At 38.4% G+C, this 23,736-nt stretch overlaps 2 protein-coding genes across 3 annotated transcripts in view; one reads left to right on the top strand and one right to left on the bottom strand.

Moving 5' to 3' along the window:
* LOC109039629 (uncharacterized) overlaps nt 1-4,108 on the top strand; it is a 44,818-nt gene extending 40,710 nt beyond the window's left edge. Inside the window, exon 3 of the mRNA XM_019055205.2 lies at nt 1,398-4,108. Coding sequence (XP_018910750.2) covers nt 1,398-1,934 — 537 coding nt within the window. The 3' untranslated portion in view covers nt 1,935-4,108. The remainder of the gene's footprint in view (nt 1-1,397) is intronic.
* Nucleotides 4,109-18,433: 14,325 nt separating this feature from the next.
* Nucleotides 18,434-23,736, bottom strand: part of Gmd (GDP-mannose 4,6 dehydratase) — a 31,333-nt gene continuing 26,030 nt past the window's right edge. For both annotated transcript variants that reach the window (XM_019055177.2, XM_019055178.2), the window contains one exon: nt 18,434-21,612. In XM_019055177.2, the coding sequence (XP_018910722.2) occupies nt 21,550-21,612 (63 nt within the window). In that variant the 3' untranslated portion in view covers nt 18,434-21,549. The remainder of the gene's footprint in view (nt 21,613-23,736) is intronic.

The following is a 23,736-nucleotide window of genomic DNA, read 5'->3' as shown; positions in this document are numbered from 1 at the left end:
CATTGTGCCGATTAGAATTTATAGACACTTTGAAATCATACGAATAGTTCTGACGCTAAGCCGTAGTATTAGAAGTCACGATCGCTGTCTATTGGTTCATAATTTAAGTAGACTACTGACAAGGTGTACAGCTCAAATTCGGATCGCAGCATCTGAATTATTCTCCTTTATCGTTGAGCTTTTCCGCGATAAGGAAAAGAGTTTTCAGAGATTTTTCGCGGCATCCGTCATTTTCAGTTGATGCTTAGGTATAGACCCGCGGAAGATATCTGCATAATCGTCGGCTTTCAGTCAGCAGTTGGTTCTAGAGCTTAGGCTCCCTCTGATATTAGAAAAATGACGAGGAAATCAATGAGGAGGAATGCGCGCGGTTTATAAAATACAGATCACTTTTTTCATGAATATCTCTGCAATTTATCAGCGCGAAGTATAATAGGTATCAATCGGTCGATGATTCTTCCACGTCAGGTGATTAAGTTCATTTGACAACTTTTACATACTAACAAGTTTTTTCGAACACCTGCAAAGCGCAAAAATTTCACCGATGAGAATTAGAGGGGAGTTAGATGACTCAGTATCATCTACTCTTTTTTCGCCGACATGGAAGTTGCGGGTTTTAGTTGAACTTTGGAGCGGATTCCTTTTTTTAGAAGCTGCGAATTCTAGTGAATACAGAGAGTATATCCATTGTCCTTTGCATAAACACAGGCTTCAAGTGAAAAACATGGGACTTATCAACACATTGGCTTAAAAGGCTATCCAGGATAAATTAACCAATTCATGGTGTTTGGATCCCACATTTTTCCGGTCACTTCACAGAAAAGCGCTGTTTACTTCTCATCACGGAAAAAACGACTTATCGCTGAGCCCTTACACTTTAGGTAAAATAGCGCCAACTACAGGCAGTAGGGATGGACCCTAAAACTGTAGGGCTGGCTCCTAAATCTGTAGGGCTGGACCCTAAAGCTACAGGGCTCAGCACTACTGCCAGTCGTGCTGGCACTATTTTACCTAGAGTGTTAGGACTGTTAGGGCTCAACGCTAACTTGTTTTTTCCGTGATTGGTAGCGCACATTGTCTACCAACAAATAATGTCGAAGTCCACTATCGTAGATCGATATGTAAAATCCACAAATCGATGTTCGATACTTTCATTTTCAATGACATGTCACTTTCAGTACACGTAAAAAAAAACCCTAGAAAGAGAAACTTTAGAAGAAATGAGGGTGTGCCAACTCCCAGAAAGGCTTTGGGAGGATAGGGAAATTTGGCGGCTGGGTGTCGCAGAACGCAAGAGTGCGCTGTAAAAGCGGCTTTATATGTCTGCATGTTAAAAAACCCCTAAGTATTTAGTTTTTAAAGAAAATAATTGACAAAATTTGTATTGCCTGTTGCAGAGGTTCTCGCCGGTGACCGCCCCGACGTACCCGCAATCGCCAGGAGGCTACCTCTCGAGCGAGAGCGGGAAGCAGCCGATCTCGTTCGACCAGCTCAACGACCAATCGATATTCCCGGAGCCGATCGACGTGAGCAAGCTCATGAAGCAGATCCTCAAGGAGGACAACCCCGAGCTGGGCATGAACCTGAGCAAAAAGCCCCCGCACTGCTTCATCGGGCAGGACCTCTCCGACCTCACCCGGAAGCTCAACTCGGTCGACATCGAGCTCATCTCCCGTGAGAGCGAGCCCTACCCGGAGGACTGCGGGGTGATCAACCTCAGCAAGAAACCCGAACGCAACCAGCTGGAGATCATACGGCTCACCAAGGAGGATTGCAGCAAGGAGATCCTCAACCTCAGCAAGAAGTCCACCTTCACCATCGACAGCCTCATGAGGAGATCCCCCGAACCTCCGCGCTCCTCCGGCACCTCCGAGGACGGCGAGGAGACCGACAGTTGTAACGAGGATGATGCCATGTCCGATAAGTGCTTTTGAACAGGCTCATCGGTGCTTTTGAACATGCTCCTTCTAGTTCCAGCGAATCCCGCGCACCGCGCTAGTGGGCCAACGCACATGCAGGTGGAACCTCCCGCTCCTGTGCTTCATGAAAAGCACCCCACATCTTGAGTTCCACATCGAATCCTTTCGAAAGTTTCGATATTTTTTGGTGTGAAATATCAAAGTTGTTCTCGTTAAGAGGATTTGTGGTAGGTGGATGATTCCGGTTTCAATCTCAGGTCATTGGGAAGAAAGTAATGCTTAATTCGAAGAAATTGTTATGCCATTCCGAGGAGTGAAACTTTTTGAATTTTATTTGCAAAAAAGAGGCGTTTTGGAATTATTTGTCAAGTTTACAAGCATTTATTTCAAAAATTTCAATCTCTTCGAGATTCTGAAATTGAATTGAGATTAGATGAATAGATACCTCCATATCTACGGATTTACTTTCACAATAATGTATGCACGAAGACCAGTGTACGAGACAATTTTTTTCTCTCAACTCTGTTAAAATTCAATCCTTGCACGGATAGAAATCGCGCTGTCTCGCTTCAACATCAATGCAACGTTAGATTAGATGGCGAATACATTATTAAATGGTCCGGGACGATTTGAATGATAAGTAAGTGTCAAACAAAGCGGCATGCCTCCTGATAAAGGATTTGGTAATGTGAAAAATGCACGACTGAATTCATGAGCTTTTGAAATTGAATTTTAAGAAATCTCAACATTTTATGGATTTAATATGCATTGTTCTCCAAGGATTTCAAGTACTTAGACTTTTTCCTGGTGCCTTCTGTGCAAATTGGCTTAAGACAGGGATAGGAGTGGGGACGGAAATATTTTTTGGATATGGAGACCATTGAATTGAGCAAATAATAAAAACTGTACCTAGTATGTGCTTCCCTCAATGTTGAGGATCACACTTTGATTTTTATTATGTTGGTCTACCTTGTAATTAATAGTTGACTTATGTCTCTTTTTGTGAAAGACTATTGTCGTGCAATTTGTGGCCAGCGACTTGAAAGATTAAAATTCAGCCGAAAGATGATTATTTTCACGGTAAAAATTATCGTTTCTCATTTTGTTCAGGCATTTTTATGATGGTCTGGTTAATGGTGAATTGTTAACCACTCTGTACTTACCTGTAAACTTTCAGTTGATTGGATGCGATTGTGTCTGTGCGTTGTAAATTGAAATTAGAAATCAACGATCTTATTTTTGTTTGTTTCCCTAGTCTAAAAACTGATCTCTGTGGGTAGTTATTTGTATTATTTCGCAGGTGGAGAGAGGCCTCATGAAAATGTTTGAGTTTGTGATACGTATACCTAACCGACTGATACCGACTGTGGTATACCAACTGATATACCTGAGCTTGAGGTGTTTGTTTTTTGCGACCCTCGCAACGTTGGAAGTTGTCGTATTTGGAAATTATTGTTAGGCCTCTTCCCTCATCTCATTTTCTGAGGTTAGAGTCCATGCCTGAGAATTTACTGTGGTTCTTGCTACACTAACTTACCGTCTCCGTCACAATGCGTCACGAATTCAACCATTTTCACCTCTCCGTTTAAGTTTTGCCTGATGAGAGTTAAGTACTGAGGAGAGATTATCGATGGTGCAATTATTAAATTGTAGGTTACTAAATACATTTTTGTTACATTTTTTTCTTTTTTATATTAATAGTTACTTAAGAAAACCTCGATGTATGGCGGGGGGAGGAGGAAAGAATTGAAGAAAATTGATCATACTTCTGAACTCATTGTAAATGTACATAAATGACCTCTGTTTCGTTATTACTAAATCAATGTATCTAAGTCCCTGGAGATGGTCCGAAAGTCCATAATCGGTGGTTTAGGAATAAAAGAACATTACAATAGACAAAAAAAAACGATCATTACAGTTTCAGCGTTTCTAAAAAAGGTGCACTTTTTGATTGTTATGAGTTCAACATTTATTTGTGAATTCCATAGCCACTGAACTCGATGGAGGATTTGATAAGTAATGCAGCGTTGAAATCTTACCAGGAGTGATCAAAAGCAAAGTTCCTGGAAAAAATAAATATCCCTCCAAAAACAGAGGTATTGCAAACATTTAGAGTAAATGTATCATTGTCTGTTTATGTATATTGTGTAAATACTGTCACGGATGAAAATAAAAAAAATCGTTTATAATGACGTGTTACAATTTTTTCCAAGACAAACACTTTGAAATCTTGAAAACAAAATCGAATCGTGAAAATAGGTAGGTATAGTATGAACCCAACTTTAGAAAGAGCACAGTTGCTTCACGGCTGAGGATACGATTACCAATAAACATAGTAACCTACGCATAGTAGCAGTGATTGTTCAATTTACCCCTTACAAAAACACAATAGTTGTCAAAATGTACGAGTTAGGAAACTCTTGTGGGTCTTTATACGTCCAATTCATGTACAACTTGCGTTGAACAAATTATACAAAAAGTTGACACCTCATTTTTGTTAAATTCTGAAAATCACTTGATGCTTAACACTACATAAACTGCACCATATGCGACACAAGCACTAAACTCGTGTAAAAATTTTTTTGCCAAAACAAAGCGAAATTTTTTTGCAAGAGTGCAATTTGTGGCATTTTTTCTTGAAAAGGAACCAAATAGGTTTCTCACAGTTCAACAGTTTTTTTGGTGAATTTTCTCTTTGAAATCTCCGATTTTTGACAAAGCTACTGTGGGACGGTTACATGCACCTAACAGTGCGACCAATATTGAGCACCATCCTCCGATTCGTATAAAACTGGCGATAAAATCGCGATTTTTTCGTTGAAAAAGCTACTTGGGTGCATGCTAGTGACTAAACCAAAGTCATCTTCGGATTGAATGGCTCAAAGAACATGTGGAATCGTGCATCTTATGCCGCAAAAATTTCCCTAGCTGTGTCTACTATAGCGATGAATTTCCGTTCGAATGTCATAAACCGCCCGTATCAGTATGCGTAACACTTGACTCATTTAAGGTGTATCATAAAGAAGACAGGGAAATGTGTGTTATGCATTTTTTTTACAGGGGCCACCCTACTTTTTGATTCTGAAGCCGAAAATGGCTTCAAATTTTTCCATCACCCACCAGTTTTCTCACATTTTTTGGCACCTAAAAAAGGCGTTCCGTTTTGGAAAATGCGTTTCCTCGAAAAAATCTGAGGATGACGGAAAAAGTTCACGTCATCTTTGGCCCCAACAGTAAAAAGAAAGTATAGGTAGGTGAAGCCCTAGTGAAAAAATAAATAATATATATTTTCTCTTCCTCTTAGATGCCAAATAAACGGACAATTTCTACATGACAGTAAATGAGCGGTTTCTATTTGACCGGAAAAACCTAGGTATCAGACTTCAGACATGACGAAAATTGTTCACGTATGCAATGCGTTTTTAAAATGTACTTTGAGCTGCTAAATCTGAAAGTGACCTTGATTTGTTACAATCATCCACCAAGTTCCTGGAAAATTGAATGTTCCTCTGAAAAACTCATTTTTCGGGGAATATTTTGCAAAAAATTGGTGGGTGTAGGGTAAAAAACTGAGGTCATTTTCAGACTCTGCGCAAAAAACTACATAAAAATCAACCATCATAATCCCAGCGTTTTTAATTCTTTTTTTTGGCAGACGTGTGTAATTAGAAGTTCGTTTTTCATTTTCTCCCCTCCCTTGAACATCGTAGTTATGAACAAAAAATTATTTGATCGTCAAACTTACTATACTGAAATGCGTTCAGCGTCCAATTATATTCCATTTAACTTTTGTTTCCTTAGCGAGTAGGAGGTTTAAATCGCCTTAAGGGGAAACGTTGATTTCACACTTATAAGTTAGTCCAGTGTGGCATCTGTGATGTTATTATAACTGTTGACTATTTTCCCCTATTTAGTAGACCACTGTTGGGAATAACGCTTTTCCCTGGTAAAAATTGGCGATAAGAGCTGCGTTTCAAAATACCATAGGAATTCTTATAGCCGGCGAAAGAAGGCTACAGAAAATCATATAGCTGGCTGTAGAATGCGGAGAAAATCATACGGCCGGGCTATACGAAGCGATAAAAAATTATGCAGCCGGGCTATAGTTCCTATCGCTGGGATTTACACTTTATCGCCTGGTTGTTGCTTTTTCGCCATCGATTATAAAAGGCTATAAGAAATTTTGTAGAAATTCGTGTGCTCTGGAAATCATTAAGTTTGATACGGAACCACCTTAATATTTACAAAACACACATTATTTTTTCCTTTAATACATATTTTTTTTCATCAATTAAAATGAGAATAATCCATACAGGATGTGCAAACATTTCAAAATCATGAGTTGAATAACGCTGAATCCGCCAAATTAAATATCAGAGCCTAAAACAAAGCGGAGCGGCGACGCACTGGCGCCTACAAACCTAACAGGGATACTTCACGCATTGCGCAACGCGTGAAGTATCCCTGTTAGGTTTGTAGGCGCCAATGCGCGTTTCGCGTTGGCTGCCCGCCCCCCGCGCCGCAAGGAACCACGGCGCTTGAAGCAACTATTTCACACCAGAGGTATTGCACAGTATCATTCGAAACTGAAGGCGCTCTAATATATTAGTAATGGCAGCCATACATCAAAAGTACGGAGCTTTCCTCGCAAAATAAATCAAGATACTATACGACCCAAAAAGAGAGCAGTATTCCAAAAACTCACTCAGTCCTAGCATCCGTAATTAGTAACGTTTAGCATACACTTTATCGTCTGGATGTTGCTTAATCGCCATCGGCTATAAAAGGCTATAAGAAATTGTGTAGCCGGCTATAGAAGCTATTGGAAATTTTACAGCCGGCTGTAGGTCTATGGTGTTTTGGAACCCAGATTCTACCGCCAATTTTTACCAGGGTTGACCTGAATCCTTTTTCTCGATGTCTTGAGTGGAAAAATGTTTGAAATTCATCTTCTTTCCAGCTTCATCGTTTTCTCCAAAAGATGCTTATTGCCAAAAAAAAGGAACTATGTCCGGGTTCCTTGCATAGTGTGCGCGATGACCGCAGTACCACGATGTATTGCATAGCATATCGACGGCTAAGATACGAAACCACTTATCTCCTCTGTGGTGTTTCAGAATCTCTGCTTCTATTTTGTTTTTGCAAAGAAAAACGAGTCGACTATACAGCTAATTGAAATTCCTACGGAATATCCTGCGAATAGAGACGATAAATCAAGAAATTTTCAAGCTGACTAGCTTTCCAATGAAAAAATGAAGTGTGATAAGGCTGCAACGTCGCACAGTAGATCGAGTCAATTGGAGAGGTCGGACATGAAATTTTTGACTTAAACTTCAAATTTTTGATGTTAATTTCGTCACATTTTAAATTTCAAGGGGTGCTTAAAGAAGAACATTTCACGAGGAAACCGATGAAGCCACATTTTGAACCTCAAAGTTTTGTATGAACGGAGTTATAAGCGTTTAAAGTTTCCACATTTTGTTCGACTTCTCCTATGGACTCGATCCACTGTGCGTCGCAAACAGAGATCCATTAGTTTTGGATGTAGGGAATATATCGAAATATGAAGTAATTATCTAAAACCAGTTTGGTATCTATAATCGAAACGTTTAAGTATACCTGAAATGAAAAGATTGAAGGGCCATGAATTGAAGTTTTCTACCTGTAAACGGAACGACATCGAGATTTCGAACCAATTTTGCTAAAATATTTGTTTAAGTTTAAACGTTTGGCTCCATTCCAAATGAAACAGACCTGCTTTATCTCTAGAGACTCCTTTCAGCTGTTTATTTACCAAAAAATTATTTTTTGAACCCTAAAATAAAGCTGAAAGTATCCGATCCCGATAAATTGCATTCAGTACGTCAACTTGAACGGTTAATTCCACACACTTCCACTTTGGATACAGGGTAAATTAAAGAGATATTTTCAGGTATGACAGATAAAATGTATTTATAAGCGAGATTGATGTGTAATTACAAAAGATTTACAGTGAAAACTGTTTTTTAGTAAAATGTGGTGGTGATCTCGAATTTTGCTTATTCCTTCTACGGATTCACCTCAAAGTAAGAATAAGAAAAATAGTTCAGAACTAATGACGGTGAGACTGGAGCGATGGTCAAGACAGAGGAGGTTTCTAGAAACATGAAGTAAAACCCAAGCATAATGAAGGAAAAAGTGTTGAGGGGCGAAGAGAGGAGGAAGACGACCAGAGAGGAGGAGAAGAGAAGAGAAGGGTCGAGAGAGTAGGAAAGATCTACGCCGCGCCGGATCGTGGATCTTGTGTTTGTTTAATTTCCTTGGACAGATAGACACACATTTTTACTTTTATTTATTTATCCACTTTTTCATTTTTTAATATTGTTTACACTATCCTGCGTTTGTTTCTTCCATAAACAAAATAAGTATACAGGTATTCCTCTTGCGGCGCGGTCGTGGTGGTGGCAAATATTGGAATGGTTTTTTCGAGGCGCTCTTTTAAGGCGCCTAGCACTGGCCGCACCATTTCCACAGTGTTGCCGTTTGTGCAATAGTTTTACAAATATTTCCGGGATAATAGTAGTAAAGCAGGTAAAAACCGATAAATGTACCTAGTGCGTTCCTAAAGAACTCCCTTAAAAATTTGCACTGCTGGTTAATTGAATCGGTTTCTGTTATACGGGCGTAAGTCCAAAAATTTCAAAATCGTTTTTTTTGCATTTTCAGCCTCCTTTAGGGTACATACACATTTTCTGAAAAGATGGCGGAAGTCCTATGTATAGAAGCCTGTGGAATAGGGGGGGGCGAGTTCTCAAACTCGCGCATTTCTAAAGTTTCTGTAACTTTTTTCATAATAAATGAAGAACATTTGTATTGAATTTGCATCTTGACCTAGCTGTTAGGTGATATAACTTCTTATTGTGCATTGATCACAAAAATACATGATTGAAATTTGAAAACTTGGTTTCAACACTTTTTTAAATGAAAATATCCCATGTCACCTTCATTAATTTTGGAAAAATAGGAGTAATTCTAGAAAATTTAGGCCTTTAAATAAATTTAAAAACATATAATAACTCCCTATGCTATATAAAAGAAAAAAACCATGTGCTACATTTTTCAAACTTACTTTAATATTAGTTTTTTGGCTTGAAACTGTCTCAGTCATCCTTCGTTTTCTGGTATAAGGGCGTAAGTCCAAAACTTAAAATTAGCCTAAAAGGGTACTAAAATTTTTCTGAGCCAAAAAAACATTTCAGAACTTTTAAACGGGTGTTTATACAACCTTTGAACCCTTTTTTGAAATTTAGTGGTGTCCTGCATAACGAGAAAATCAGTTTTTTGCCTCTCCTGAAAAATTTGGATTTGTGGACTTACGCCCGTTTAACAGAAACCGATTCAATTAGGAATTTCGTAAAATTGGTGTGTTTTACGTGAGGGATACAAAAGCTGACGAAAAGTGGATTGCATTTTGCAAGAAGGAACCAAGAGCATTCCAATGTCGCTAAGATTGTGCAAATTTGTTTGCCTTGCAAATATAAACAGATTATCTGAACAAATTTTATCTTTACTCCCAATAAACTATAATTTCAAGACGAAAACTTCCTCCATAAATTTAATTTTTTGCATGATTTCAGTAACTTTATTGAAAGACTGCAAGTTACACAATCTTAGCAACATTGGAATGCTCTTGGTTCTTTTTCGCAAAATACAATCCAAATAATCTACACTCTTCGGAATCTAGACGAGAGAAAACTCAACTCAAAAGTTTGGTTGATACAGGAAGTAAAACACGAAATAACCCACGGTTTTGGTTGACACATGGGTTTCAAGTCTCTCCATTGTTTGCTGGTTTCAATTCGCCGAAAAAGGTACCAAAATCAATACAAAAGGGTCAGTTTGTGATTAACTTTCCTATATTAATTAGAAGTAACACAAGAACACAATTATTTTTATCAGTGTGCGAAACAGATAAACCAGATTTTTGTCGCTATTACGGGCGACAGGTTTTCTGGAATTCAAAATTTCCTTAATTTTCCACGAATTTTCAGGATTTTTGAAAATAAAATGCCCTGACTTTTTCATGAGTGTTCAATGTTTTTTCTGGCAAAATTTCTCATGAAATTACTTCACATGCACAAGAGTACTTTATCGAAAAGACGCCGCTTGAGATTGAAATCTCTAATATTTATAAACCTCAAGACGAAGGTTCTAATTTTTATCGATACAGCGACTTGGTGCTGAAAATACTGACATTTTTCGGCCGGAAGAAAGACCCTCTGGGTTCTGCAGCAAAATTCCCTAGCTTTTCCCTAACTTTTTAGGGTTGGGGAAAATTCCTTGTCTTTTCCAGGTTTTCAAGTCGGTACTTTTCAAGTGCTTGCCACCCTGCTTTTAGTTATAGCTATACTGTTATGCTTAAAATCAATCGATTTCTTTTAAATGTTTTTTGATACGGAAATAAAAGTCTGCGCTTACAAATCGCAAAATCCCGCTTTCGATTTCTACAAATTAAGCTTTCTTCATCCAGCTTTGAGCCTTTTTACACGTTTTTAATTTTTGCATTCATGTAATTTCTTGGCTGATACTATAATATAAAATTTTCTACAACTTAACTTCCTGTATCATACAATATGTTGAATCGAATATGATGCAGAGTAAATTCTACGAACAGTGCTTTCGGATCAGTAACCGTCTGAAGTGGATTCGTGCGGAAATAAATTACAGCTCAAGACTCATGATTGATGTTTGCAAAGTCGTTGACTTATAGTTAACTTTCCATAATTGTGATCATTACGCATTTTGACATCGAATGATTCCCATGTTGTATGAGAATAAAATCCTTACGCAACTTATGAGGATAGGTCTATTTTTTCTCTTAAAGATTCGTTTTATAGAGGTTCGACGTGAAATAACTTTCTTAAAATTAACCAAACGACAACATTGAGATCAATAGCAATTTCGCAAGTTGGCAACATTGTTTTTCATCCATTTAAATTCATTAAAAACGTCGATTTTTACCAAAAGTCGATTGATTTACATTCGTAGAAATAGAGGAAAAAGTGTCGTCAGTTTTCAAGGAACGCCACTAATTGAAACCATGGTCTTCTACCCCATGCGATTAAGCTCACAACAGGCAGAACCCCCGCTCACCTCCTATTTTTCCGCAGGTTTTCGACCATGTAGGACCAAAAATTCTACTGTGCTCTCCACAAAATCTGGTACTTCTTAAAGTTCAAATCGTTAAAAGACTTTGACTTTGTGCCTCCCCCCCCCCAAGGTGACGCAATACTTGAGCGCTACCTCAGGTCCGAATTTTAATGTTTTCCTCCAATAATATGGGTAGGTATTTGAAGGGAGAGGGAGGAGAGAGATAGAAAGGAAGATTGAATGGTATACTTTAACAGGGCCGGATTTACTTACTTGCCGCGCCCTTCTCATTCGTTTTGAAACATCAATAAAAACCACCAAGTTAACGTCCCGGAGGACGATGGTTGCATAAGACGCGTTTACACGTGTTAGACATATTTTTTTGCGAAAGCCCTGTCTACACTACTAGCAAAAGTTCACGGAACTTGCCGTGAAAGTTAAGTTCCGTAAATCTATCTCTGTAAGGACAAGGCCTTCCATTTATATGAAATGAATGAAAAAATTATGAAAGAACAAACATAAAAGTGGTTTAATAAGTTTAACTTCCGCCGCCGCGCCGCGCTGACTGCACTGTATTTGGCGCAATGCGTGAAGTATTCCTACAGTCTTATGCGTTTCGGGCCGACCGCTGCTGCACGCACTGTGTTTGACGCAATGCGTGAAGTATTCATGCAGTTTTGTAGGCGCTATGCGTTTCGCGCCGCCCGCTGCTGACCGCAGCGACCGCACTGTCTTTGACGCAATGCGTGAAGTATTCATGCAGTCTTGAAGGCGCTAATATGTGTTACATGCCGACCGCCGCGCCGAGCTGAGGGTTTCTCCTTTTTACCTCAAGTTCTCGTCATCGTTGCTCTCTGCGTCGCGCCGTTCCAGGCTAAATTCCGTGTTCGGTTTCTCTCTTAGTCTTAACTTGACTAATTAAAGGTGCTGTGTATTGTATCACAGAAAGACGACAAAATTAGATATATACTCTCGGGAAATGAGAGATTTTGCCATCTTTCTCGTTTGTATTTTTTTTTTCTGAATCCAATTTTTCTTTATAGCTACATTCCAAAAAATTGCGAAATTTTCGCTCCCTAAATTTGCCGCCATGGGGGGTGGCCACATGGGCCGCGGCTAAATCCGGCCCGTACTTTAAAAAGGTGCCATATTATTCGGGCTATTGTTGAAAGTAATGGACAAAGCTATGGACAAAGAAGACAAAAAGGGTATGGAGGAATTTTATTGGTAGAAGCTAGTGGTTGCAATGGACAAAGGAGGTAGGTAATAGACTGACTAACAAAAACCAACGAGAGACCCCATAGTTAGTCCATCATGTTCTCTCTTAGTCTACAGGAACCACCCATTTCAACCAATAGGATCGCTCCATACTCCCTTTGTCTTCTTTGTCTATAGCTTTGTCTATCAATTACAATGGAAAACAGTTTATGTGGTTTCTTTGAGTCGCCCAGAATCGTAATGGAAATGACCGTAGACAGACATCCCATGATGGAAATGAGTACGGGAAATGAGTAGGAATGATGAGTACGACGCGACGCTCCGACGCAAATGATCGTTATTGTGTTCATTTTTAGAGCTGTGCAGCGTAAGCGCTGAGGCTGAGGTGGTAGCGAAGTTTTTTTTTTCTTTCGGCCTTGACAAGGAATCGACACATTTTTTAGGGTTCTAGGTACGCAATGCTCCGACTATTACACGTTTTAACTAAAAGAGGTGACAAGTAAACGAGCGTAAAACTTCTCATGGGATCGCACGGTTTTGCCTCACAGACCTAAGCATCATAGATCACGAACGTCAACATTAGAGGATACGTCAAACATCACTCATCGACCGTCACTTCTCGATATAATTCTGCCCGGAATCGCATGGGTGGTCCTGGGTTCAAAGAACTTCGGGAACTTTCTCTGAAATAAATAACATTATTCATCCGACTATTGTAACTTGCAATTTGATCGCACTTCAATTTGATTTAACTATAGAATTTGACAGTTGAAGCACATTTTCCCACCTCAATTTTAACTCCAAGAGCATCATTTTCCATGTTGAAGCTCATTTTTTCTCTTCATTTTTAAATCCCGGAGAGTGTATTTTTCAGGAGAAAAAACGATTCTGAAACTAACCCAATGATTGCATTGAAACCACTAAAATGCGCTCATAAGTTTCCTATGAAACGTACTAAGCCTTGCTGCAGAGAAATGGCAGAGAGAGAAATGACAATTTAAGGAATAAACGAGAGGGCAAAAACGAAAAACCGAGCACTTTGAAATCGTTTCAACAAAATAGGTCGAGGGAGAGGGGGGTTGTCACTCTCGCCTGACATGACTTTGATAGATTTTTCTGCAATTTTCGCGGGAATAGAGATAGCCGTCCAAGCGTAATTCCACTCCAGATTTTTCCAATTTGAAAACCATGACACAACGCTCTATTTCCAGGAGCTCGGTGCCAGCTTTTATTTTTTTGCGCTCGGGATAGCTGTGCCGTGCCATTAGGAAAATGTCACGCCGAAAAAACCGAAACGCGGGCGAGATCGGGTTTTTATTTTTTTGCTTTTGTTTGCGACTGGGCATTGCGTTAGAAAATACCAAAAAAAAAAAATCGCAAAACTTGGAACGAGCGGCGGTAAAGGTTGCTGACACCGCTTCGGGCGTGGCCATTGACACTCGTCGTGGGGTTGGAAAATCGGGGAAACTGTCTGCTCTCTGACGTGATTCAGACTCGTTGATCGCAACCCGCGGGTTTCCTCGTTCAATTTCAGTAAACTTGACGCGCGACCGTACTGCCGTGCTGTGGAAAAAACGCCGTAAGAACCTTCAGACGTTGCCAAATTTCCTTTGATAAAACACGAATTTCCTGGTACATTTATGAATATTTTCCGTTCGGGTTTTCAGATAATTTTGTACACATTTTCATCCAAAGTTCCTAAAAATTTAAAAGAAAAATATTCATGACTTTCCTCAAAAATAAACGTTTTATTGAAGGAAATTTGGCAACTCTCGAATGTTCTTACGGCGTTCTTCCTTAGCACGGCAGTGTAGTGGGCCTATCCCGTCATAGTCTGTGCATGCTTACGTCTCCCAGGAACAGCTGAGGCTCTTCTTGCGTCGTTTTTGGCACGTCCGTCCGACGTCCGGGGCGAGCAAGTGCCTAGCCATCGGAACTCGCGGGGGCCAAAGGGAAAAGCCCCCCGCCCCCCCCCCCCATTTCGACCCGCCCTCACCCCGGCTTATCCACTTGCAGCAGCTGCACAGAGCACCCTCCCACTCCCATCACCCCTAGTAAGTCTACCCTTCTGCGCGAGAACCGCGTTAATTCCCATGATCTCGATGAATGGATGCGATGTTTTGGCGGCGGCACGGCGGAACTGCAGTTCACATTCGGTAAACAAACAAGAAAACGCACACTTCAACACACTCGTATAAACAGAGGACAGAAATGCAACCGAAGTAAGTTTGTTTACTTAAAACCCACAGCCTGCAGGCAGCCGTTGCCGAAATTACACTCACTAACAGTTTGCTGACTTTAACAGGAAAATGCTGCGTTTCTTCCGTGGTTTGAATATGTGTCAGGCAAATCATTTATTCATATTCTGAGGTGATGACTGAAGACCATTAGCTCATTATGACGTGTAAGGGGAAAGTTTTGGTTTCCATTTTTTAGAAAAACAAATAAATAGAAAAAAGACGACGGTTATAAAAATACTTTTATATAACAGATACATGCAACAAAATTACGAATTTTTTTTGGTTTGTTTTTTTTTAAAAGTACCCGTTTTCGGTGAATCACTATGAGATGGAAAATAAAATTGATACATTAAATTTTTTAACTCGTGGATACTTGAATGTTGCTACAGTTCCGTTGTAAAAGATTTGCCACGAAACTTTTTTAGAAACGGATTTTCTGAAAGAAAGATGTGATTACATAACAAAAAAGGGGGAAATGTTACCTCTCACCGCCAAATAGTATAAGAAAAACTAATAGAATAATAATACACACCAATTAGTTATACCTCTCATTCTATAATAATTACGTAGAGGTTTTATGGACCGCGTTCAACAGAAAGGAACCAAGTCACATCAGCATTGCCACATTTAACTGGGCAATTTAATTTATTTAAAAGAGAGCAAGTTTGAGCGTATTCCTTGAAAAATGTTGAGGAATTTGCTTCGTACTATGCCGAAAATTCACTGAAATTTGCACAAGAATCCGCACAACCGTTTTCATGTAAAAATTGTTTCTTCAAATTACCTACCCAATTAAGTTTGGCAATAGCTGATGTGGCTCGGTTTCTTTCTGCTTAAGCGCGGTCGATATATTGACCTTTACAGAGGATATATAACTGAAAGTGGGTACCATAAATACGAAAAACCCATTTTCGATATTAAATTCATCGTTGTAATTCGTACACAGTCGACCGTTATTCAGAACAGTCTTTGTGCAAAATACACATCTTTCGATATCTTTTGGATACATGGACCACATTTTGCAATGGGGAAGTACTATTATTCTGGCTGATTTTAAAAATGACATGCGTGCCATAAAGACCCCCGTGCAGCGTGCAAATAGGTGATTTTATGCACGAGTCAGAAATGTGGTTTCTTGCAGCAAAACATGGTCCATATACTGTTTGAAAAAACCTATGTCCCCCCTCCCACCCCTCATATAACTATGTCTTTAGGGACACTTCAAGTTTTCATTCCGCCGAGCAGGCTTTGAGTCAATGACCGAAAACTAATAATTTCAGTTTTAGATGCTCCATTTCATCTGAGTAGTTTTTGTAAATTTTCTGATGCGCGTGACAAGTTAATAGCAATCGTACGTAATAGTTATTATTAGCGTAGGGCGCAAATGGATTTCTATTTAGCAGAAAGTAGGTCAGTATTTTTACATGTTTTTCTGTTATTTTTTAAATCATTTCCGAGGATGGCATCACTAAAAAGTAAAAGGTGTGATACCTGCGACAACATTTCAGCCAGGAAGTGTAAAAAGGAAAACAACAGATATGAAATCTAGGAGCTCAGTAAAATAAATTATTTTCGATTTTAGGTGATATGACTCCCATCGCTTCATCCTTAACTTGTACCCACCTCCCCTTCAAGTGAATTCTTCTTATGGAAATAATTCATTTTCATTCTTAATAGCAGACTCTTTATGAAGATTATACAGTATTATTTGAAAAATCCGAGCTGAGCATTTCCAATATTCTATTGACGTCACTTGAGTTTGCCAATTAACTTTTGGCGAGGCGATTTTTCGGAATGAAGCATTTTGTAAGTAGGCAACCTTTCAAACCTTTTTTAGCCTTTCGAAAGGTGACCTTTAAAACGCCACGACGAGAGAACTAGGTATACAAATTGTGAAAGACGTCAAATAAAGGTTCATTATATTTTTTTCTTCGTGAACGACCTCATCGTTTGCACAAAAACGACTTTTTGACGCGCGAGTAACAAACAACCATTATTGACAAAAAAAAATTGACGGTAGAATTTACCTCAGGTAGACGACCAGGGACTTTTTTACTATAGCCGAGCCTTAAAATTGCATTACTAAAAAGAAAAGCGTGGTTGTGAAGGTTGAAAGTTTGCGTGATGTTTTTAAACAAGGAAAAGTGTCCTTTTTTACACAGAAATTTGTTGAGACCTGGGCTGGTTCTCATTCCACACGCAGAATTTTCGACTTGAATCTAATCACGTGAGTGATTATTTTGCGTACAACAGAAATACGTACATAAAAAAACACGAGGCAATGGTAATATTGAAATAATAAAATTGCATTTAAATACAATACAATTTCTACATTTTTCTGCCATGAAATTTCGATTTTCTTTACCATGAAAATTCAATACTATTATGTATTATTTGGTCAATAAATATGCCGATTTTTTAAAAATCAGGAAAGGGAGTTCCATGTATTAGGAAGACGGGCTATTATTTGCAAGGTAAAGAAAAATTACAAAAGGTCTTAATTAAAAATCTTGTTTAATAATCTAATTTTAAATCTTAATTAATTTTTATATCGATTGTTCTGCCATTTAATCCTATGGTAAAGAATCGATTATTAAGGTGTTCGCTGCGAACAACCTGTTTATCGATCCTTTACCATAGGTTTAAATGGCATAACAATCGATACATCGCAAAGCATGCCACGTCACTGCGATAGATAGACAGTGCACGCAACGTTTCGACGTAGTATAGCAATTATATCACCAAGTTATTGCAATAATTGCAACCTGCGGTATTTGGGTGGAAATTTTGGATAAGTTTCTCTTCTTTTGAACTTAATTTGTTTCAAAAATATTAGATAATAAACTGGCCGAAGCGCGGAAGAATTTATGTCAAATGGACGATTTGAGCTGCGATTAAGGGACTGCCGCAATGCCACGCAAAGGGATCGAGTCAATTAGAAAAGTTGGACATGAAATTTTTGACTTTAATTGCAAATTATGTTTATTCCGTCACATTTTAACAATCTTCATACGACCATGGAGCGCACCAATAAAAAATTGGAATAAGCGAACGCGATTCCAACAAAAGTTATTGTTTCTGGAGCAAAGCCGGCAATGGAGACGATCTGAATTACGGAGGATGATAGAATGATACCACTATTCGACCACGTGGGAGCGTGTGTTGCCTACACTGAACATTGAAGGCGAACTGACATGATGTTGAGGTAACCTCTTCTCGTATGATTAAAACGCTCTTATTTGTGTGTCTCGAGTAAGTGTTTGCCATTTCACGATGAAACCACTATTTGGTTACGTGGGAGCTTGTGTTACCTACACTAAAAATTCTCGGTGAACTGGTATGGCGTGAAAGTATACTCATCCGATTTGGTAAAACGTGTTTTTTCGGATTTGTAACAAAGTTTACGCAGAGTTTATAGTGCTTTTTAAAAAAACCAAAAGAAAACTGCATCGTATTCGTGAAATATTAGGGCGCATAGCTTAAGTTAAAAAAAGCCAATTTACACTGCTTGCTCGTAAAGAGATTAGATCAATGTAGGTTCACCTAGTTCACATAAAACTACTTGTACTTTTGGCAAGCAACTAAAAAGTTTGGCTTAACAGCAAGCTTCTCTACTCCTTTGTTATTCCGTGCCTGCGGACTTATTAATGATAATTCAGCATCTGAAAACATGATTTCATAGCAAAGTTCTTGCTGAAATTTTTGTACGTAATTTGACTGATTGGCTAAAGTTTTTGGAAAGCGGAAAGTATCAATTCATGGGAACGATAAACGCAAATTTCTTACTTATGAGTTTATTTGAAAAGTTACGATATGTTCGTCGTATTTAACGATGAATTTTGATAAGAAAATAAATCCGGCAGTGCTTAATTTTTTAGCCTACCTCGGGGTCTATTGCTTTGAAAAAAGAATAAGCACACAGCACACTTGCGTAATAAACAAAAAATGTATTGTTTCCTTTTTTCATAAATGCAAACAGAAACTGAAAAACACAAATTAAAACGGTACACTGTATTTACCGCTCTTAAATGTTAAAATATTCCCGCCTGCAAAACACAGTACAACAAAACTGATTTTTACAAAAAAACACAAGAAGTTTCTTTAGAAGAATATTATGATGATTACAATAGGGCTGCTTAAATTTTGTTTTCTTTTAAAATAAAGACTTTCTTATGAAAACGTTGACTCACGAGTCACTTTTTATACCAGTGGGCTGATTGCTGAAATTGATAGACAAAGCTGTAGACAAAGAAAACAAAGGGGATATGGAGGGATTCTATTGGTGGAAGTGGGTGGTTGCAATCGACAAAGGAGGTAGATAATGAACAGACTAACTAACGGCAACCACTGAGAGACTCTATAAGTTAGTCCATCATTTTACCCCCTTAGTCTATCAGATTCACCCATTTCAACCAATAGGATCGGTTCATTCTCCCTAAGTCTCCATTGTCTATCGCTTTGTCCAATCAATTTCAACAATCGGCCCGCAGGCAAGTTGCAACTTATGCATGTACTTGTACCTCAATTAAGCAAAGTTCACTTTCACATACACACTCATTTTAGATACCTGGAGGTATTTATGTGACCGTAAATAAATTCAATGATTAATGAAAAATATTTTAGAAAAAATTCATTCTTGGTGTATGAAATTCATATAGTAGTAAAAAGTGTAATAAACGAATAATTAGAAGAGACAGGGTGCTCTGCTGTAATAATACTCATTCTAAAAATACACATGGAAATTATTCAAGTAAATAATTCACAAAACAAAAGTAAAAACGGTAAAATCATACTTGAAAATCGAAATAAATTAAAAGGAAACAGAGCAGAACCCTGTAATAATACTTAAACTGTAAAAATACACTCGGATAAAAACAATGCAATCAGTTTTTTTTGTATTTGTGCGACGACGCATCTCATGATTTAATTTCATGCGTGAGTCAATAAAATCTATTACTTGAATAAAAAATAAAGTAGATAGTAAAATCTATACGGTACAAATGATTAGCTTCAAAAGGTAAGCTCAACACCTGAGCATTTTACACAATAAAGGCGACTGAGCAACGATTTTGGATGATCCTTCAACTTTTTCTGTTCCCTTTTCTCCTCTCTACTGACAATTTTAATCGCGCCGCCACACAGTGGGTCGAGTCAATTAGAAAGGTTGGACATGCAATTGTAACTAAAACTGCAAATTTTGATGTTTAAATTGTCAAATTTTAACATTCAAGGGGTGCTTCTGAAGGGAAATTTCACGAGGCAAACCAATCGAACCACTTTTAAAACCTCAAAGTTTGTATAGATGGAGTTATGAGCTTTTAAACTTTTCGAATTTCGTCCTACATCTCCCATTGACTCGACCCAATGTGCGCTATTGATTTTCCTCATTCGATACAGAATGGACAGTTAATAAAGCAATTACCCAAGATAATAAAATTTATGATAACATTATAAAACTAAATTGCACATCGAAATACATGAAGAGAAATTGAACTAAATGCGACGTATAATAGTGATGTGCATTAGCACCTTATGTTCGGGCTACTGATCTAACCTAAATTACATACTGAGCAGTGATTGGAGAATGAAATTACATCAGATGCAACATCGCAGAAGCATTCCAATAATCCGTCTTGAAAGCATTTTTCTTCGTCGAACAGCAATGATCAGCGAGGGAAAGATTTACCAGTTAAAAGTAATAAGAAAAAAAAATACACACCGGTCTTCTTTTTTTCCCTCGACACGGAAAATATTGAAAATTCATCGACTTTTTTTCATCTAATGAGTCTTAGCTCCAACTATGTTGTGAAACTTAATTTCTCCTATTACGAAAATTCACTGCAGCCTCACTGCATTGTTGCGGTGGACACGTTGTACATCAAGAAGTATAAAGTTCTCCAACTGTTCACTGTGGTTAATTTTTGGAAGATTTACTATGTTTGTGATTCATATGAAAGCAAATCTGTTTCTGCGTCGATTCACTGAATATTAAAAGGAATCAAGGATGATGATTTAGGCGACATTCTTCAAAAAATTAAGATAGTGGCCATTTTCAGGGAAATATTGTCTCAGGGTGTGCACTGTAAAAAATTTGAGCAATTTGGAGCTTATTTTTTGCCTCGACATTCGAATTCAAAGTTCGTTTTTGTCGTGATTTTTTATGTAATTTTACATATTTAACCGCATTTTCCTCAAAATCATGGATATTTCACGCCACTTTGTTACACGTAAAATATTCAAAAAGACGACGAGACGAAATATAAATTAAAGTACCACGTTACATGTTTTCTCAAAAAATTTGACATAGAAAGGTGATTAGTGTAAAACTGGAAGTTCAAGAATCAATTATTGAGTAAAGTACCGATACTCTGATGGAATAAAATAAAACTTAGACAAACTCACTTTTATGTTTGACAGTTAACTTGCATTAATTATAGATACTTATACATATTCTTAAGGAGAGGATTCTTGAACATGTAAGAACAGTATTCCACGTAAAATTTTGAAGAGAAAACATGTAAGGGAGAGCTTTGGTTTGTACTTGCTGCGATTTTTGCCTGCAATAGGCTACTGACACAACTATGTCAGGTTTTCTCCTTATTCTCTCCTTGTTAATTCAGTTAACGATTGAAGCGATACGCATTCGTGTAACCGCAAGCTAACAGTAATTAATTGTTATATACTTCACAAGCAGAGCTTTTCTTAATTTTCAAAAGACAAGCTCAAATAATTGATGTGAGGTGAAAAAATCTGCATAATTTAGGACCTCCGGTACAATTTTAGCGTAACTCCGTCACTGGAAAAATAAGTCAGCTTATTTAAGAGGTGAATTACGAATGGTTTTGCTTAATTTGTATCAAGCGACGGACCAGCAGTTATCATTGGCATAACTTACTAAGATTTTCCGTGAATACGAATCCCTACAATTTTACTTGGTCTCGATACAGATTCACCCGACTGGAACGCAGAACTGATGAAATGATAATTATAATAGTAGAATGTACGTCTATCACAGTGTTGCATATAGTTTGAACTGCTGCTCCTCACGCAGTAGGATTCCGTTTCATCAATTCGATATCGGCCTCGACCATATCCTTCACGAGCTCCTGTTGAATAGAATTAAAAACGTTCGATTATCTACATCGATGATGTATATGATAAGGATTATCGAATTTATCATGTATCACCAATGTACCAAAGTAGGCAACTGTTAGAGCGGAGGGGTTGGTATTTAAGAGAGAGTGTAGGAGGTGCAGGACTGTCGTGAGGGTAGGTTGTCACCAACGCAGATAGCAAATTTGGCGCACCTCCCCTTTCCAGACCAGTGAATGAAAGGAAGAAAAATAAAAGGAGAAGAGGGAAAAAGAGGAAGAGAAAGATGAAGAAAGAGACGAAGAAACAGATACAAAGGAAGAATATAAGGGAGAAAGAGAGAAGGAGGGAGAGGTGGGAGGAAAAGAAGAAAACCCGAAAGAGGAAGAGGAAGATTAGGAAGAATGGGATGAAAAAAAGGTGAGAGGAAGAGGATGATGATAAAAAAGAGAGAATCTCTAAAATAGATGTAAGGAATGCAAGGGAATTCGGCGTCCCTCCCCTTTTTTTTGGCACAAGCTATTCAGTTTACAAAAAGAGCCAGTGGCCAAAAATATGCGCATAAAAGAAATTCAAGCCTATACCTATATTTTCAAAGTACAACAAATGAAGAAAAGGATGGACAAAAGGGATGTGCGATACGTCAAAACCACTTTTTTGCAATAAAAAAAAAAAAATGTCATTTTCCACCAAGTTGGGCGCTTCCCGAAGCAAACGATTTAATTTGTGGCTATGGCATCTCGAACTTGTCCGTCTCCTTTCGATTTCGAGTCGTGTAGGTCCGATTGTTATGACATTTATTTTAACGAGACCACTCAAATTCATGCGACCGACCTAAAGTGGTGATTTTTTTTGGATTATACTTGTCCCCATCTACTTTCTGTCACTTAAATAGATACCTCTAGATCGCACTCGAAGTTGGAAATAGACAAGGGGTCTTCAGGCCACTTTGTCTTCGCGTTGACAGAAATAGGAACGGAAGAGAACACAGCCGGAGTGCGAATCAGTAAGTGTTGTTGAATATTTTGGTTTCTAGTGCTTGGATGGATATTTTTACTGTTTCGAGTGTTTACTTTTGTACTTGTCGCTTTGGGACCGATAATAGGAGACCACGTTTTTGCCACGCCACAGGCGGTGCGTTCATCTCACCTCTTCGTGTAAGCTTCGCAGGAACTAACATATTCCTTAATCCACGAAAAAACGGAACTATATGGACGGATCAATGGACTAAATAGTAATATCACCATTCCTTGAATGAAAGGATGCAATTAAATTCCAGCGTTGCGAAATTTCGAATCGCAAATTGTAATTTTATCAGAAAACCGTTGGGCATCTTCAACTGGAAATGTCACTAATTTTACTATTCTTCCGATGGACCGCGTTCAGCAGAAAAGAACTACCTCACATCAGCTATTGCCAAATTTAACTGGGAAATTTAATCTTTTACACGAAAACGTTTGAGCGGATTTTTGTACCAATTTCGGTGAATTTTCAGCATAGCACGAGGCAAATTCCATTACATTTTCCTAAGATCCGCAAAAACGTTCCCTTGTGAAAAATTAAAATGCCCAGGTATATTTGGCAATAGCTGATGTGGCTTGGTTCCTTTCTTAAATGCGGTTCAGATTATACTTAAAAATCAGCAAAATTGTGGACAGAAATCGCGCACAAAGTTAATATATTTTAGAGACCAGGCAATACAAATCTAAGCAACATAATCGGGCGAGGCAAAAGCTAAGATGTGCTTTTCACCTACTGACGAGCAACTTAATTGTTGAGCATAAAATTCACGGGATGATGGCTGATGAATGTAGGGACGAGCACTTTGCTAGGCGAGATTTTCTAAATTAGGTCAGCATTGCTGATCCAGTTGCTCAACCATTGGCGTGGCGTGAATGATCAATTATCGATGTTTCCCCATTTGAAGCTATGGTAAAGAATCGATAACTAAAGTGCCCGTTGCCAACGCCCTGTTAATCGATCCTTTTCCATAAGTTTAAAAGGCAGATGAATCGATAAATCGCGAAACACGACACGCCACTGTGCTCAACTCTTTGACCATCCGTCATCATAAGGCCGAATCTGAGCGTCGACTTCCGAAAAATACGTTTACGACATGGGAAGACAGCAAGGCAAGG

This window comes from Bemisia tabaci, chromosome 2, assembly GCF_918797505.1.
Source record: "Bemisia tabaci chromosome 2, PGI_BMITA_v3".
NCBI classification, from domain to species: Eukaryota; Metazoa; Arthropoda; class Insecta; order Hemiptera; family Aleyrodidae; genus Bemisia; species Bemisia tabaci.
Note: the sequence above shows the minus strand (reverse complement) of the source record. Positions and strands in the feature narration are given on the sequence as shown.